This window comes from Sapajus apella, unplaced genomic scaffold, assembly GCF_009761245.1.
Source record: "Sapajus apella isolate SASKATOON/1434 unplaced genomic scaffold, GSC_monkey_1.0 scaffold1, whole genome shotgun sequence".
In the NCBI taxonomy this organism is placed as follows: Eukaryota; Metazoa; Chordata; class Mammalia; order Primates; family Cebidae; genus Sapajus; species Sapajus apella.
Window position 1 is genome coordinate 79,045,089 of NW_022436941.1, and position 17,618 is coordinate 79,062,706.

At 35.6% G+C, this 17,618-nt stretch overlaps 1 protein-coding gene across 10 annotated transcripts in view; it reads left to right on the forward strand.

Moving 5' to 3' along the window:
- PDE4D (phosphodiesterase 4D) overlaps nucleotides 1–17,618 on the forward strand; it is a 1,549,195-nt gene that overhangs the window by 1,227,747 nt on the left and 303,830 nt on the right. The window contains exon 1 of one of the 10 annotated variants that reach the window (XM_032282134.1): nucleotides 2,541–7,025. The exons of the other annotated variants lie outside the window; for them this stretch is intronic. Coding sequence (XP_032138025.1) covers nucleotides 6,961–7,025 — 65 coding nt within the window. The 5' untranslated portion in view covers nucleotides 2,541–6,960. Of the gene's footprint in view, nucleotides 1–2,540; nucleotides 7,026–17,618 lie in introns of those variants that run through there. 10 annotated transcript variants of the gene reach the window in all.

Here is a 17,618-nt window from a genome sequence, read left to right on the forward strand (position 1 = left end):
TTTTTTTTTTTTTTTTTTTTAGTAGAGATGAGGTTTCACCATGTTAGACAGGATAGTCTTGATCCTTTGACCTCATGATCCACCTGCCTTGGCCTCCCAAAGTGCTGAGATTACAGGCGTGAGCCACCACGCCCAGCCTTAAAACTTATTTTTAATAGCAGATATTATTTATTGGTTCCTTACCATATTCCAGATATTTTGCTAAGGTTTTACATGTCTTTTTTAGTCCTCAGAAAATTCTCTTTTATCTCCATTTTATACCTGACGAAACTGAGGCCAGGGAAGGTTAAATAATTTGTTCACAATCAAACAACTAGTGATTGGTGGAATCTGAATTTGCAACCAGGCAGTCTGACTCCAAAGGCCACTTCTTAACTTGATCCTATTTACCCTTCCTGAATAGCAGCATTTTCTCAGAGCAGATCTTTTATATTAGAGAAAATTTATTTGTAATCTGTTATCAAAGAGAAATTGGCTGAGTTGCCTGGACTGTTTTGCCATTTTTAATATGTGCAAGAAAAATGTTATCAAATAAGTGTAAATTAAATGGTCCTGACAAGAGTTTACTTTCTAATAAATCAATTTTCTTTATTGTCCATTGCATCAGAAGCTATTATTAAATCAGATCTGGCATGCATTTATTTTTGAGAGGTTGCTTTCAAACCTTATTTTATTTATTATCTTTTTTTTTTTTTTTTTTTGAGATGAGATTTCACTTTCGTCGCCTAGGCTGGAGTGCAATGATGCGATGTCAGCCCATTGCAACCTTTGCTTCCTGGATTCAAGCAATTCTCCTGCCTCAGCCTCCTGGGTAGTTGAGATTACAGGAGCCTGCCACAACAACCAGCTAATTTTTATACTTTTTTAGTAGAGACGGGGTTTCACCATGTTGGCCAGGCTGGTCTTGAACTCCTGACCTCAAGTGATCCACCTGCTTCAGCCTCTCAAAGTGCTGGGATTACAGGCCTGAGCCACCGTGCCTGGCCCCAGATTTCCAGCTTTAAAACTGTGCAGAAACAATCTTCCAATGCCATTTTTTTCTTTTTTTAAAAAAATCACTCAAACCAATAATTAGAACAAAAACTGGAAAGGTACAGTCCATCTTTGAGGAAACTGGGAGATGTCTGTAACTCTAAGCCATGATGCATAAAGAGAGAAGTAGATGGAGAAAAGTTCAATGACTTAACCAAATAAGAGAACAATACTAAAGTGAAGCAAACTGAGCTGCCCCAGTCCCCCAGAACATACTTTGTAAGATGGAAGAGTTCTAAAAATAGCAGTTGTATGAACATGTATATTATGTACACTTAACCAGAAGCCCTCACCCTTTCTCAGTGTAGTCAACATACCTTGCATCCCTCTCTGACAGAGACTCTGGGATACTAGGCAGAGAATAGAGGAGGGATAGCTGTACATTTAATTCTACCTAGGACAATTAAATGAATGTCTGCAATGTGTCAGTAAGACCATCAGCGACCTTTTCCTACCCATACCAGAATACTTATCAAGCATATTTATATCCTTCTTTAGAAAAATAGAGATACCCCAGAGGAAAAAAGATTCTACATATAGTAACATTTGGAAGAGGTCAAGAAAATGCCCACTGGGCACTTGATGATGCTGCAGTAAAACTCCCAGTGCACAAGCTTCACCCGTGCATGTAGAGCTTCCTGTCACCTTTCTAGGGTCTCATTCTTGTGTATGAATTGGGATCAGGGACCAATGCAGCAGTCTGAGGATACTACACTTATCGCTGTTTAATCACATTATTTATGTGTATTTCTTTAATAATATTTAAATATTTAATTTTAAATAAGGTTATATTTGCAGAGATGCATTTAAGTTTAAAATGAAGAAGAACAAGACAAGTGAAAGAGGGACAAGAGGAGAGGCAGAATACAAAGGAAGTAAAGCAGCACTTAGAAAATTTTATAGATAAGTTTTCTTCTGAAATTCAGTATTGAATTAGTGCGAAATTCTGAAAGTCAATTACAAAATTCATTTTATATCATCATTACTGATTCCACGCAGAAAACTAGTATTCTGTACCTTTTAATAGCCAGTGTAATTTGTTGACAAATACTGAAATTTATACATTACCAGAGGTCCCACGTATTGTTACCTTTTAAAATGATCATCTGTTAACCAGTGTTACCTAATAAGGCAATCAAAATGTCATCTGTTGCTTAGGTAACAGCAAACTACCATGACTCATGTTGTGAGATGGTCAAAGACCTTATCACACTTTATGGGTAACAAACTCATGATGTGGTCATTTATGCCTGATCACAGTGTTTATGATACCTAAAAGTTCATGCCTTAAAATTAGAGACAAGCACAGTGAAGTTAGATTGTTTAATCTTGTATATCTTAATGTTCTAAAATTTTCTGGCTGTTAAATATGTTTATCATTATACTAGTAATATACGTGCACCATTTTTATTATATTCATTTATTGCCACTGCCCAACTAAAGAGGATGGATGAATTTTAAAAACTTCCAAAAACTTGGTAGCATTTTTAAATCTTTCTGTCTTCCTCTTTTCTTTTTCTCTGTCTTACACACACACACACGCACACGCACACACATACACACATGCACACACGCACATCATGAAGAGCAAGCTTTGGAATTAAATATACCTGGGTCCAAAAATTTTGAACAAATTACTGGCTTTCTTTATGTATAAAATTATTATTATCACATCTACTTTGGAGGTATGTTGTGATATGTAAGTAAGATAGTGTACTTAGCACTTAGGTAATTAATAATTACCTAAGTAATTACCTAGGTAATTAATAGTAGTGATTATTATTATCCTAACCTGACAGTTTATGAAAGAGGTAGGAAATCTGAAGGTAGGAAAGCCTTCAAAATGTAATACTCTGGACTTCTCCTTTGGAAATGCAGGAATGTAGCTCCAAGCAAGGTTCATGCTAGTAGGAAAGTCCTTGAATCAAATTGTATCCTAGTAAAGTGTAATAAGATAAAAGAAATCTCTAGAAATTGCCTCAAAATTCCCTTCTAAAGAAGAAAATACCACGATATTTTCTCAATAATGAGGAACTGTTACAGGAGTTCAAAGTGATTTGTTCTCATTAATGTTAGAACACAATATAGAATAGCAGGAAACTGTAAAAACTGCAGTCCTGTGGTCTTTTTTTCTAAATAGCTTGACATATCTGGTGTACTGAATTTAAGCATATTTGAAAGGCCTGAATATTTTAGTTGTTATATAATATGGTTCTAAGAAATATACTTGTGAGAGATTGGAAAGTATAGAGTATCTATTGTAATCTGAAAATAGGAATTTAGAGGACAGAAGATTTCATAGTAGGCAGGATATTTCAAAGTAGTAATACTTGAGAAAACCTGGGCTTTATAGTAAAATTACTCCCTAAGGTCTCATTCAATTGGTTTCAGTTAATGTTTAATTCATGGATCAGTGTCATAAGTCTCGTAAGTCATGCTCACCATTGAATGATAAGAGAAAGGGAAATCACATTTTAGGGTGCACACAATCTACCGGTATGCCACTGACACGTTCTAAGTGTTGCCCAAGTTGTATCGGGGCACCACTAGTGGTGTGAGACAGACTTTAGGCATTATTTTGGACTCTTTTTTTTCTATTAATATTTACTTGTATTTTGGGGGAAAATTATATCAGTATATTGAATCTATTTACAGACTAAATATAAAATTACCTCTTAAATTTAGATTTTTTTTAAAAAAGTAGGTCAATGAAGAAAAATATGAATTCATGGTAAAAATGGAATGCTAATATGGAAAAAATTATGGAGGTGGTGTATGACTGAAATTTCAGTAGCATAGTCATTTGATTCAACAAAACCTCTACAGATGGATGACCCAATGGACATATACGTCTATGGTACAGTCTATTGAAATGTGGTAACAACCAGAAAGTAAAAAATCCATACATTATACAATTCAGTACAACAGGGAAATACTGAGAAATACTCACAGCTTCTGGATCAAAAGCATGGGCCATGTGGTTCCTAAATGCAGTCTCCCCATATTCAGGCCTCTTCATCAGCCTGCATGCCATCATATGCTTGTGTGCTAACAGGAATTTGGAGGGAAGTGCCATACCTTTTCCATTTTGGGAAGCTTTTCAGAGGGAAAACTACAGTATTCTTAGATCACAAAAGATTCCTTCGGAGATGTTCATGTTGCCTTACAGTGGAGAAAACGCTATAATATTGAATACATACTAATTGGTTTTATTTATTCTGTCACTACCCTAAACATTAGGAGAAGCAAAATTTAAATCTAAATCTCAATGCCCTTCAACATAGTGCATCTTTCTTTCTCTATAATGGCAACCTTGATGTACCAATCCAAAGGCTTTGAGTATTCTGGTTAGTTCCATACATTATCAGATTCCCCATTTAACTTTGTTTTTGCAGGGGCAGAGGGACAACTTATTAGTCGTTATGGGACTATTATGCAGTATGTAGTGGATGCCCAATAAATGTGTTGGGTTTTCAGAGAAATATTCTTGGAAGATATAGAATGCTGGTCAAGTAAGCAAGGAAGAGCACATGAAGCTGCGCTAACCTCTCATGTATGTGTGTGACAGAGAAGAGAGTGGCATCAGGCTAAATAATCTCACTGGGACACAGAACTGGGGGACAGTAGAACACAGGCTGATTATTTCTGGAGAGTTGAAAACTCAACGTTCAGACATTACATTCTCTGATCATTGTCATTTTCTTTCTGAAATAGCAGAAGCTATTTGGTAGACCTTACGTGGAGAGAACAGTGTTTCAAATAAATAGTAGTTGCTTAATTTTACTTGGTTTGTTTTTGTTCTTGCTTTTCCCACATTAAAATTCCAACGAGAAAAAAAATTAAACCTCTTCGTCTAAGTCCCCTCTCCCCTAAAAATGATTAGTCTCACAAACCTTTTAAGTTTCTAAAAAATATGTGATTAGTTAACTTACTTTAAAATGCCAGCAATAAACTAGACATGGAACAGTGCTAAGAAAGTGTGAATGTCCTCCAGCAGTCATAAGAAAACTGAAAAGCTTAAGGGAATAACTATGTGGAAAGCAATTTATTGGCATTTACCATAAGAGGCCTCAGAGTCACTGAAAGAAGACTAAGTCACAAATGCACCTTGAAGTGTGACCAGAGGAGCAGATGAAGGGTTTGTTGTAAGAAGCAGCCACAGCCTCTGGCGGATGCCTTCCTACATTAATTTTCCAAGTTGTTTGGGTGGGTCACAACTGCACTCCAACATCCGGTCTGCAAATGCTAAATAAATACCAAGTTCACGTCAGACTAGAGAACCAACGTACTAACTAATGTCATTTAAGCGATTAGAATGCTTACATTATTTTCACTTGGTAATTCACATCCAAAATAATTGAAGTATATATACTCTGTGCAGATGTTCAGAGAGATAGTCAGGGTGGTCAACCATTCCTTCTGTTAGGAGCAATTGGAATCAGCTTAGATTATATCCACTGTAACAGAAAAGATTTTGTTTTCTATTTAGGAAGTGGAACAGGTTTTGGCCTTCAGAATAATAAGAGATACTGACAAGATATAAAGCTTCATTCCTTACTGAAGAGCTGTTAAGGATTAGCAAACCCAGAGTCTTTGTGTGTGGAGATGAATGAAATTTGCATGTTATTATTTAAAAAAAATAAAGTTTAGAAAATATTGTGCAAGGGAACAGCCTTAATACGTGCAGCCACTTGTCCAGGAATAATACATTAGATTTTTCAGTTTAAAATTCCAGCACGTCCTGATCCAAGGGTGCTTGTTACACTCTGCTGAATTTTTAAGAGGTAATTTACATCCCTACAACCAACTCCAAAGCATGACATTTCATTACATCCGCTCAAAATGAACAGCTGCTAAGTCAAGTTCTGTCAACTTTTGCTTCTAAAGAGAAATTTTAGTTTTAGTGCTTTGTGAGGTACTTTTTTTTAATGACTTTTATAAAATTCATTTGTTTATTATGGTAAATAACTTAATGACAAGGGGTGTGTTCCTTATAAAGGTGCTCATGGAATGTTACTCAGAATAACACAGACACCTCATTTCCTAGAGAAGGAAATGGTTTTATAAGTTTTGTGAGGTCTCTTGTCTGCTTGTCGGGTTTACAGTGCTGGTCTCTGGAGCTGATCCGCCCCTTTGCTTTGTAAGTCTCAGCAATTGACGAGGCTGGGCTGGGCGCTGGGTTTTTTTTTTTTTTTTTTTTTTTTTTTTTTCCTTTCTCACTGCCCTGCGGTGTTTTGAACTGCCGTCTTACAGACGTCATACAGTCCTTGAGGAATAGTTTCTGCCTGGTGAGATTGAATGATAGTTCTCATTCACAAAGCCCTGGATTCTAAGCAGGGACAACACAGAAATTACTTTTGCAGGTAAATCAGCCCACCCAACCGAAATGTAGAGAGCTTTGTTCCTTGGCTGACTTCTGTGCTCCATGGAGAAGAGTGTTTTCCTGTGCTTGCCCTGAAGTGGAACTTCCTTGACAGCTCTCCTGTGTTACCGTGCCTCCCGGTCATTTTCTTTTCTTTTCTCTACCTGCGCACTTTCAGTGTTAGAAACCTTTAAATCAGTTATTATGGAATTGCAAAAAAGAGATCAAGTGACTCTTTCACTATGCTGGTTTCCCTTGTGACCCAGATGAAGAATCAATTCAGAATTCAGTGCCTCCCTTGGCATTGCAAGACAGAACAGAAACTGCCACTTCCTAACAGCCTAGTCCTGGAGTAAATTCAGTATGAAGGAAGAAAGTGCTCCTGCGTGTTAGAACCTTGCCCATGAGCTGGACCGAGGACAGGAGGTGGACTCCAGGAAAATTGGATTTCTTCAAGCAGCCTCCCCTTGGAAATGGAATATATTTAAAATCTTCTTTGCAGACAGTTGAAATGTATGAATCAGAATAATTGAAGACTTATTTTCCTTTTTATTTTTTTTTTCAAAATGAGCATTATTATGAAGCCAAGATCCCGATCTACAAGTTCCCTAAGGACTGCAGAGGCAGTTTGGTAACGTGCTTTTCTCTCATGCTTCTCCCCTTTTCCCTTTTAAGATTGACATACTTCTTGAATATTTAGTAATTAGTGTGATGTTGAGGCTTTGTGAAAGAAGGCAGTGCGGGCGACTCTTTTATTCTTTATTTTGATCCCAAACTCATGCACTTTAACCAAACTGGTGCTGACACTTTTTTTTTTTAACGCCGGGTGGACTGTAACAATGTATCTGATGATAATTTTTAAAGGAAGAAAGAAACTTGCAAATTATGTTGGGAGTTTTGAAAATGAAAACTTGTCATTTTTCAGTGTCTGAATCACTTGCTTGTTTCCTTATCTTCTTTGCTTGCTGCAAGTAAGCTGGTGGTTGACCGGCTTTGCCCTTCCCTTTAGAAGCCATACCCTCATTTTTAGCACAGATGTGTTAGAAATTAATAATGTTATTTATATTTAAACAAACTTGAATTTAACTATATGACTAAATGTTTATCAAGTTGCTTATCAATCATGTTTTATTTTATTAGAAATGATCCTTAGTAATTATAGTTTTGTTAATTTTAATGGTTTTACCCTGATGAAAAATATGTCAGTTTCCATTTATTCTAATGTTTATTCCATTATTTCCCCAATGCTGATTTGATATGCTCATACATATAGCATGACCCTTAAGGAGTATTTTCGCAACAAAGTAAGTTTTGTTTCTGGAATAGGTATTTATAGAATACTTTTATGGCTATTTTAAGGGTTAGTCTTATTTTGTTTTTCTTAGTGATTGATTATAAATAACTAAGCTCACCTCTTTGAAATGGAAATAATCATACTTCAGATTGGAGAAATAAGAGCAATGATTGACGCGAGATGTTTGAGATAGGAAGAAAACAGGCAAGCAAAATATGCATTATCATGTGAGCAGGCAAACACACATGTAAATACTCAAATTATTTGCATCAGGAATTTAGCCTATGTTTTTGTGTCTGGGTTAGCTTTTGCTGTTATTGTAGTGTTTTACAGTCGACGAGAATCAAGAATTGCCCCATCCGCAGTATTTCTGTGAGTTTTAATAAATTATAGATGAAGATTTTATCTCTTACGTTACTTGCCATTTCTTAAAACATGTGCAATAAATTATTCCTTGAGTTTATTTAAAGCAGAGTTTGCATCTGCAAATAAATTTGGAGGGTTGTTTTTTTCCCCTCAAACAATAAATACTAGAAAATCCTTAAAATCCTTTTATGAATTACCATAGCTATTATGTCACCAACATGAGTAATCAGAATTTATAACATATGTGAATTTTACTCATTTATAATTTATACCCTTCCTATGTGTAAAGATGATATAATACTTAACAAATAGTGTTTAACCAAACTATTTCTTTTTTTACCTAAACTGCCAGGAGACTTATTTTCAAATTCAGGGTTCAATTGGAAATAATTTGTTCATTTCAGGGGATGAGTAACATTGACACCCTTTACCCCTCTGGATTTTCATAGTCTATTTTTATCCATAATTATCCTATTTTATTGTTTTAAATTGTATGAGATATTTTTGTAAGTTGGGCCACAATACAAAATGCATTTTTAAACATATTGATTTGTGAATGTGTATATTGTTCCATTTAACTTTAAATATTCTGCATAGAGTTGGGGACAGAATGATTTTTGTGTAAGAAATCTCTTTATATGAATGATTCTTGGATTTGACTGCACACTTTAGAAATTTCTCCAGTTATTAATCTTACATCTGACTTAATAATGTAACTGCTTGGGTGTATCACTGCAGCTTCCAACTAATTTGGTGGTCTGAGAGTATAATCAGCTGTGATTACAGTTTACCATTTTATTATCCTTTTATCAGTCCAATATTATACATGCCTATTATATTTAATTATATATGTAAAATATAGATTATAGATTTAGTATATAGAGAAAATACATGTTTGTGTGTATGTATACATATACACATACACAAACACACATTTACTTGAGTATTAAAAAATATGAAAGGGCCTCTCTTCCTGGGCCTCTGTACATAAAGGCCACAGGCCTCAAATTGCTCAGGGCACGGTGTTATCTTACCAGTGTTCCTGTCCACATTTCCCAACCATCACCCTACCCTCATTCCTTTTCAATTGACTTCCCATGAGAGAGACCTACTACTTTGCCGTTTATCTCTTTTTCAGATGTTAATTTGTTTTCAGGTTGATCTTCAAAATACTTTGTTCCTGGGACCCATCTTTCTGGCTTTACCATCTTCACTCTGATTACATAAATCTATTTTGTGTTCGGTTGGTCTATTTTCTCCAAATCTGTCTACTGTCTTCTGGGATTCCCCAAAGACAAACACTACCTTTGGAAGTTTGTTGTATTGTGCAAGAATCCAGTGCTTTGGATTACTTCTTCACCTTTTTCTATTTGTTTCTCTCCAAGTATCATAAAAAGCAGTCCATTCTAACTTATTCTTACAGCCTTAATTAAATTGCTATGAGATACTCACATTTTAAATGGGATTTATTGGCAAACTTGTATTTTATGCCCTTCCTCTTATTAAAGGTCAGCCTTATTATAATTAAAATTTTATGAATTTCAAGACAAAATAAAAATAACCTTAAAATTAATCCATTTGTCTCTTTGTTATATAGACATATTAATAACATAGACAAATTAATCTATTTTTCTCTTTGTAACGTGACACAAATTTAGAGTTTATATAATAAAGGCATATACTAGGTTGCTTTTATTTAATGAGCAGTTATTTATATGCCCGGTTCTAGTAGAAAGTGATTATAGTATTTATTCGTAAGCATTCTTTAAAAAAGTGTGCATGCATGAAGTTGAAAAAAACTTTATATATATATATATGTATGTGTGTGTGTGTATATATATATATATATATATTCTTATTCTCATAAAGTTAATAAAATTAGCAAATTCATTGATTGTGGAATTGTTTGCCTTCTATGTTAGTTGTTTCAGTAACAATATTCCACGTCCAAATTCTGTGTAACAAAACAATCATGTAGTGACCTTTCCATAAATATGTGAGTTTTACATGTCTTAAATTCAGATTGAGTCAGTGGTTGTATACTATAGTAATATTAACTTACATATTCCTTGATATCTCTTTAACACTTTACTATTCATAAACATTTCCCAGGGATACTTCTTATTAACGTAATTAAGACTTGTGATTTAGTTTAACTAAAACATTATTAGTCTTCCAAATATAAATATAAAGAGAAGTTTGGTCATGAAAGTGGACTTCGTTCTTTCCTGCTGTCAGAACAGTGTTTAGGATTTGTGTGTTACATGTAAGATCATTCATTATGTAATCTGGAAAAAAAGAGATGCTACTCTTCAAAATACTGCTGTGGTTGTTTTGAAAGCAAATTTTAAAATTGGTTATTGTATATATAATAATACTTATACTTTTCATTATAAGTATTATTTATTTAATAAGTATACATTTAATACTTAGGTTTATAGATGTAGAAAAAATTCTGGAAGACTCTGTACCAAGCTTTTGGTAGTGGATACCTTTTAAGGGTAAAAAAAAATGGTAGGAGTGAAGGTAGGGAGGACTGTCTCTCTTTTCTTCACTGTATTTGCATATTGTATGTTGTTTTCATCAATAAAGTGTTATATATGAAAGTTTAAAATATTAAAAATATAACTACTGTATGTATTAGCAAGCTCATCTTTATATATGCAGATATCTATATATCCATTAAACAACAATTTGCTCAGGATATAAAATATGCAAATAAGCATTTCGGTACTGGGTAGATACAATTAAAGGTACCAATGGAGGATTATAATTTTTTTATTAACTCTTTTCTTAAGGTTGTAAAAATCTAGTCTGGCTTAGCATTCTTATTTTGGCCTCATGATCACAGTGGAAAGCATTTGTATAAGCTAAAATGTCCGGTTTTATAATTGAGAATAAAAAAGATGGAATAACATTGATTAATATGTTGGAAGGAAAATAAATGATTAACACCATTGTCCCATCCTGTTATTCTCATTTTCAACTTACCTTACATATCTTAAATAGCTGTAAATACTATTTCTGTACTCACTTTTTCATTTAACATATCAGTATTTTTCTATTTTTGGCCAGGCACCGTAGCTCATGCCTACTTAGAATCCCTGCAATTTGGGAGGCCGAGGCAGGCAAATCGCTTGAGGCCAGGAGTTTGATACCAGCCTGGCCAAAATGGTGCAACCCCGTCTCTACTAAAATTTCAAAAATTAGCCAGGCGTGGTGGTGCATGCCTGTAATCCCAGCTTCTTGGGAGGATGAAGCATGAGAATTGCTTGAATCCAGGAGATGGAGGTTGTAGTGAGCTGAGATCGTGCCACAGCACATGCCTGAGTGACAGAGCAAGACTGTCTCAAAAAAAATCTATTTTTTAATAATACTTCCAGCTTTCATTTTATTGACTGTCTTTTATGAATGAGAGCTCTGCCAATAATTTTACATATAATATATTATTTAGTTCTTATTACAACATTGAAAAGAAGGAGTTGTTAATCCAAATTTTATAGGTAAGAAAATGATTCTGTGAGATGGAATAACTTGGGCAAGGTCATAGGCTGGGGTAACCCAAGTCTGTCTACCACAAAGACCATGCTTTGTCACTTCAGCATATTACCTTCCTCTACTGTCTAAATAATTATCATTTTTAATGGCTTTAATACTGTTCATGTTGTGAATATTTCTAAATGCATTACAATATTTGGCAGTTGTCTTTTCAGAATTATGGTAGCCTATGAAATTTAGGGTTGACGTTGTTGATTGTTGAAAAACAGCTTTTTGAAAGACTCTTGTATTTGTAGCTTGAAAGTCATTATATTCTCTACTGGTAGCAAATAAGGTCCTCTGGTCTTTATAACAGGGAATAAAGAGCAAAAGATCAATGCCTCACAATTTTGAATAGATTATCTTTCCAATTACATTAGCACATTTTTCTGTTCTCTGCAAGCTCTATACGGCTGCAGGTTGACACAAGTACTACATCTCAGTTTTTGTATGAAGTTTTAGATCAACTTTGAAAAAAGTGCACAATCTTCCTTCCTATTTCTTTTGTCTTAGAAATTTTTATAAATAGGCAAACAAATGGAATTCTCATATTTTCTGCCTGTGCAATACATACTATGATTTGGTTTAGGTACGTGACTACTGTTAAAATGGGTTCAGAGTTTTGACAATGAGATAAACATTTTTGGTCCTAGTACCGAAGGTAGTGGCATGTCTGTTATGAAATAGACTTAAAGCTACACAGCTTTTAGAAGTGATTAAGGTACCTTGAAATATTTGACATATTTAAAACATAACTAGAAAAATCAACATAGATTTTCTTAGAAGCCTTTCCAAAGGTGATCCAACATCTCAAAAGATAATATAGGGGTCGAAGGTATATTTGAAAATGGACAGAAGTAATGTACGCTTCAGCCACCAAATGTCTCCGGGGATTGGTGCCTACAGGAAGGGCTAGGGTACTGCCTGGGGTAGGATGACAGCAAACCTGGGTAAGACACTGTTAAATATAAAACTGTGTACAGGTAACTAACTAATGGGAGCCTGTGCCAGTGATATGTCTCAGCTTTCAAATTGCCTACTTCTTTGTCAAGTTTGACCTAAATTAGAAAGCATTTCAAAAGTATGGAATGCCAGAACCTATGGATGCAGTTTTTTAGCATGACAGGGAAACCTTGCAATTATTATCTGTCCTAAGCTTTCTAAGGGGGTTGGCTCTCTAAGGAACATCCTGGGTGACAGCTGAGGACATGAATTAGAGAAGCTAACAGAAGGCTGAACTGCTCTTCAGAATAAGAGTTAGAAAAACAGAAGGGAATATTTCAAGAGAAAAGTCAGGGAAGTGCAGCAAGAAAAGAGAGATTATGGAGAGACTGATATGGAAGAACTCCAGCCCACTTTGGACTAAGCATCTATCATCTAGCACCCTACCCTGTTTAATGACATTGAAAACTTCTGAGAAAAAGCGGCCATTAATGAAACTCAGTGTAGAGGACATTTTCCCACCGATATGAGCCCTAAGAATTTCTGCCATAGGACAAAGGGAGTCAGCTGCAAGTCCTTCCATTTCTCTGCTACACATGAGGAAAAACAAGAAATTAGAAAACTAGAAACTAGGTGTAGACTGAATGCACAGAAAGGATTGCAGCTTCCAAAGCTTCCTTATAGGAAGCAGTCCTGAGGTTTTCATCCCACAGAGGAAGTTTTCTTTACATTTAATACAAATCTTCTTGCTTAAATTTTAAACCATTTCCTCTTAGTTGTCAGTAGATATAATAAGAGTGAATCAATAGATAAACCAATTCTCCTTTATGGCCTTTGAAAACTGCTAGTGAATGACTTCTTGGTTTTTTTCATTTCATATTGCAAAATATTCATTCTAAATTGTAAAATAGATGGCACCACTGTGACTTGTTAAAAGAAATGTTTCATTAAACATAATTTCAGTATGTAATTGTTTTCAGACTTCTTAGAGAAAAGTGTTCCCATTGTACCTAATTCTCTTTCTTGTTGAAAATACATCCAAGATGAGTAATTGAGCTTTTTAATCAACTTGCATGAGATATTCATGTATATACGGAAAAGAGAAAATAATAATTCCTAACATTCATGATGTCATTCCATTGCAGTGTGGTACAGAGCTTTTTCTTTGTGTCAAGGAATTTATATGACTGATGCCATTTTAATTAGGATAAATTACTATAAAATGTGTCCACTTTTAACCAATTGCATTCTAACATGGGATAGGCCACTGCTGGCTGTGATTTTTGCTCTAACACTGCAACTTTGTTATAGAACAGCAAGTAACTGATTGGCAGCTGGATCACCAGCTAGCTGGAGACAGCAGCTCCGAGGTCTATACTCATAGTTGGAGTCATAACCTTAGTAACGATGATAGCCATATATATTGAGCATCTACTCTTTGGCAGACAATGAACTTAGTGCTCTATACAGTTGAACTCATTTCATCTTCAGATCAACTGTATGAATTAACACTGAAGTCACACAGTTTGTAAAATTATAGTGCTGCAGAAAAATCCTGGTCTGTCGAATCTACATCCCATATTTGTTGTTGTTGCTGTTGTTCTTATTGTTTTGTTTGCTTTTCTATCTAAACTGCTTTGTCCACACATAGTTGTGCTTCATGGTATTAGAAAAGTAGTCAACAGCCTGCTACTTACGCCTTTCCTTCCTGTCCTAGGTTGTTGAAATTTCTTCTTTTCATCTTACGTCTATCAAGAACATGTTTGTCTTTGGTATTTGTCTACCTTTTCCCCCAAGATTTGTATACAAGCCTCCAACCATAAGCCCTTAGAGATATATCGAGAAATGGAACATGGACTTTGACACAGCTCCATCCCTTAGAGATCTAGCTACTTCCTGACTCGTTCAGCTTACTGACTCTCTTCCTCTGGTCAGACTATAAATTGCACCGTTTTCTTCCTCTCTGGCATTTGACCAGTTAGTAGCACCATAAAGTCTTTGAAATAAAAGAGACCACAGAGAATAACCTATAATCTGATTTTCTCCACTTCTAACCCCAATGTGGAGCTGGAAACGTTTTGCTAGTCTTTAACATTTCCAGTCAAGTAGGGCCAAGAAACACTGTTAAAAACAATGTCAGTGCTTAAATGGTAAAAAGATTTGTTGAAGAATACATACACACACACACACACACACACACACACACACACACATGCATGTGTGTGTGTGTGTGTGTGTGTGTGTGTATATATATATATAATTTTAAGACAGGGTCTCACTGTGTTTCCCAGGCTGAAGTACAACGGCTATTCACAGGTGTAATCATATGCACTACAGCCTTGAACCCCTAGCCTCAAGAAATCCTCCTGCCTTAGCCTTCAGTAGCTGGGACTTCAGGCATGCACCACCATGCCTGGCTGGAGAAATATATTTTTAACTTCAAAAATGAAGTTTGAACTGAAAAAGAGAGCTAAAAATTAGTCTATCAGGCAAATGTGTGAAAGCAGTTCTGTTATAATTTGTATTGAGCTGTAATGTAATTCCTAAACTTACGTCAACATATAGCTAAGTAAGTAGCTATAATTCACATCTCGAAATTTTAAATTTACTTCTTTCCTCCCAATATAGCCTTTAACTGAATTGAAAATGGTGGAGATTTGTATTTATTTTTTGCTTAACTGTGTGCCAGGCACTGTGCTGTCCGCTTGGCCAAATTATCTCATTAGATCCTCATGATGAATCCTATTCACTACTTATTAGTCTTATTCCTCATTTTACAAATGAGGGAACTGAGGCCTAATAAGGTAAAGTGGCTTACCTAAATTTATGTGGCAAATTAGATAACTTCATGGATTTGCATATTTTCTTAGTTATAAAATGTTACCTTTAGCCATGATGTGTATGTTAATACATTAAATGAGTTGATCTCCCTAAAATGCTTAGCACATGGCTGGCTCCTTACGAGTGACCAGGAAATAATAGTTTATGTTATGCATTTTCAAGTTTATGTCTTGGTGTGACTTTCTAAATAATCAAGAACTCTAAATGGGAAAACTGATTCCTTTTGTAAGGGCTTCTTTTCCATAAGGCAGTCTTTTTTAGCACAGTCAGAATTAAGCATTTATATAGAACTAGGTATTCCAGATAAATCACATTAACAGTGTGATTCAAAGAAAGCACACCTCTATCTAGGTGGATCAAAGAAGTAAACTACTTATAGGAAGTGGTCAGTTGGAAGCTAAACCACCTCTGATTTAGTTATTTAAGAATCAGTGAGAACCCTCTAGGGAAGCATACCTAGGCAGGGGTTTCATCTGAAAGGAATGGCCAGGCACCTGAGCATTATCTCTAGGTGCATCTTTGTAAGGACTTTCTCCACATACCTTTCCTACTTGGGGCTACCCTGTGGCTCGGTCCTATGGTAATCACACTGCCAGGCATTCCCTACCTCTCCAAATGCCTTACTCTTCTTGTCCTAAGGCACATTCTTAGTTGTGTAATTCACAGATTCTTACCTCCCTGGAGCTGAGCCCATCCTTTCAGACCAGACTGAGAAGGACTCTGTTTTTCTTTCTCCTGCCATCCTAGCTCAGCACAAAAGGCCTAAGATGCTTTCTCCAACATTTCTAAAAGATAGCAGGCAAAAACTGAGATCTGGTTAGGGCTATTCCTCTGACCTGAAGTGTTAGGATGAGCCAAACAGCAATAGGGGCTAGAAATGTCAAGAATGCAATACGTTAGAGCAGGCATTTAGTGGTCCAGTCTCTGATATCTATCATTTTATTATTAGTAGTTACCAAAAAAAAAAAAAAAAAAAAAAAAAGAAAGAAAAGATGTAAAACCATTATTTTGCATAATTTACAACTGCACATTGGGTTGTGATTAAGGGTGGTAGAGTTCACCACTTTGGGGAAAAAAATTAACCATTAAAGATTCCCTAAGTCTTTTGCTTTGAAAAGAAATAGCCCCAATTACTTCTCTGTGTTTTGTTAAGATTCTACTAGTGTATGAATCAATAAGTTTCTAGGGTAGGATAAAACACACATAAAAAAGCAAACTTGATGTTAGCAGATATTTATAAAGGTATTCTTGTAATTGAAAAAATCATTTTACGTCCATAAGAATAAAATTTTAAGGCCGGGCGCGGTGGCTCATGCCTGTAATCCCAGCACTTTGGGAGGCCGAGGCGGGTGGATCACGAGGTCAAGAGATCGAGACCATCCTGGTCAACATGGTGAAACACTGTCTCTACTAAAAATACAAAAAATCAGCTGGGCATGGTGGCGCATGCCTGTAATCCCAGCTACTCAGGAGGCTGAGGCAGGAGAATTGCCTGAACCCAGGAGGCGGAGGTTGTGGTGAGCCAAGATCGCGCCATTGCACTCCAGCCTGGGTAACAAGAGCAAAACTCCATCCCAAAAAATAAAAAAATAAATTAAAAAAATAAAAAAATAATTTTACCCTTACCTAGAAATATATGTGAAATTCCTCCATAATTGCAAGTTCTTTTTCACGTAAATATCAAAAGAATTAGACAGTCTTCATTGTTTTAAACCAAGATACCTAATCTTTTTAATCTATGTGCAACTTGTAGTTACTAATAGCAGTAGCTGCCTGGAATAATGTACTGAAAGCTGTATTGAGCTCAGAGAGAAAACATGCTGTGATCCATTGGTGATCTCCGCCAGAGAGAACAGGGACATAAAGTGGCTGCTTGCCGTTTAAATGGCCTTGGTGATCTTATCAGAATTCTATATATCTAATCTCGCCATTAAATTTGCATGCAAATGAAGTTGTCACAGAAACAGGTTTTATGCATGCATGCAAATATGTGTGTATAGGTTTTGACATGTTTTGGCTATTTGTCACCTATGAAGAACATAAATACTGTAAACAGAAAAACACTTTCTGGATGTTGCAAACGAAAAAAAGAAAAATAAGTAATTCCAATTTTCGAAGGTCACCCTGTAATCACCACCCAGATTAAAAATAGTAGTACCAGCAGCCAGAAGTCACCTTTGTGCGCCTTTAAGCCACTGCCCCCACCTACCAAAGGTAGCAGTGATCCTGATTTTGAAAATCACA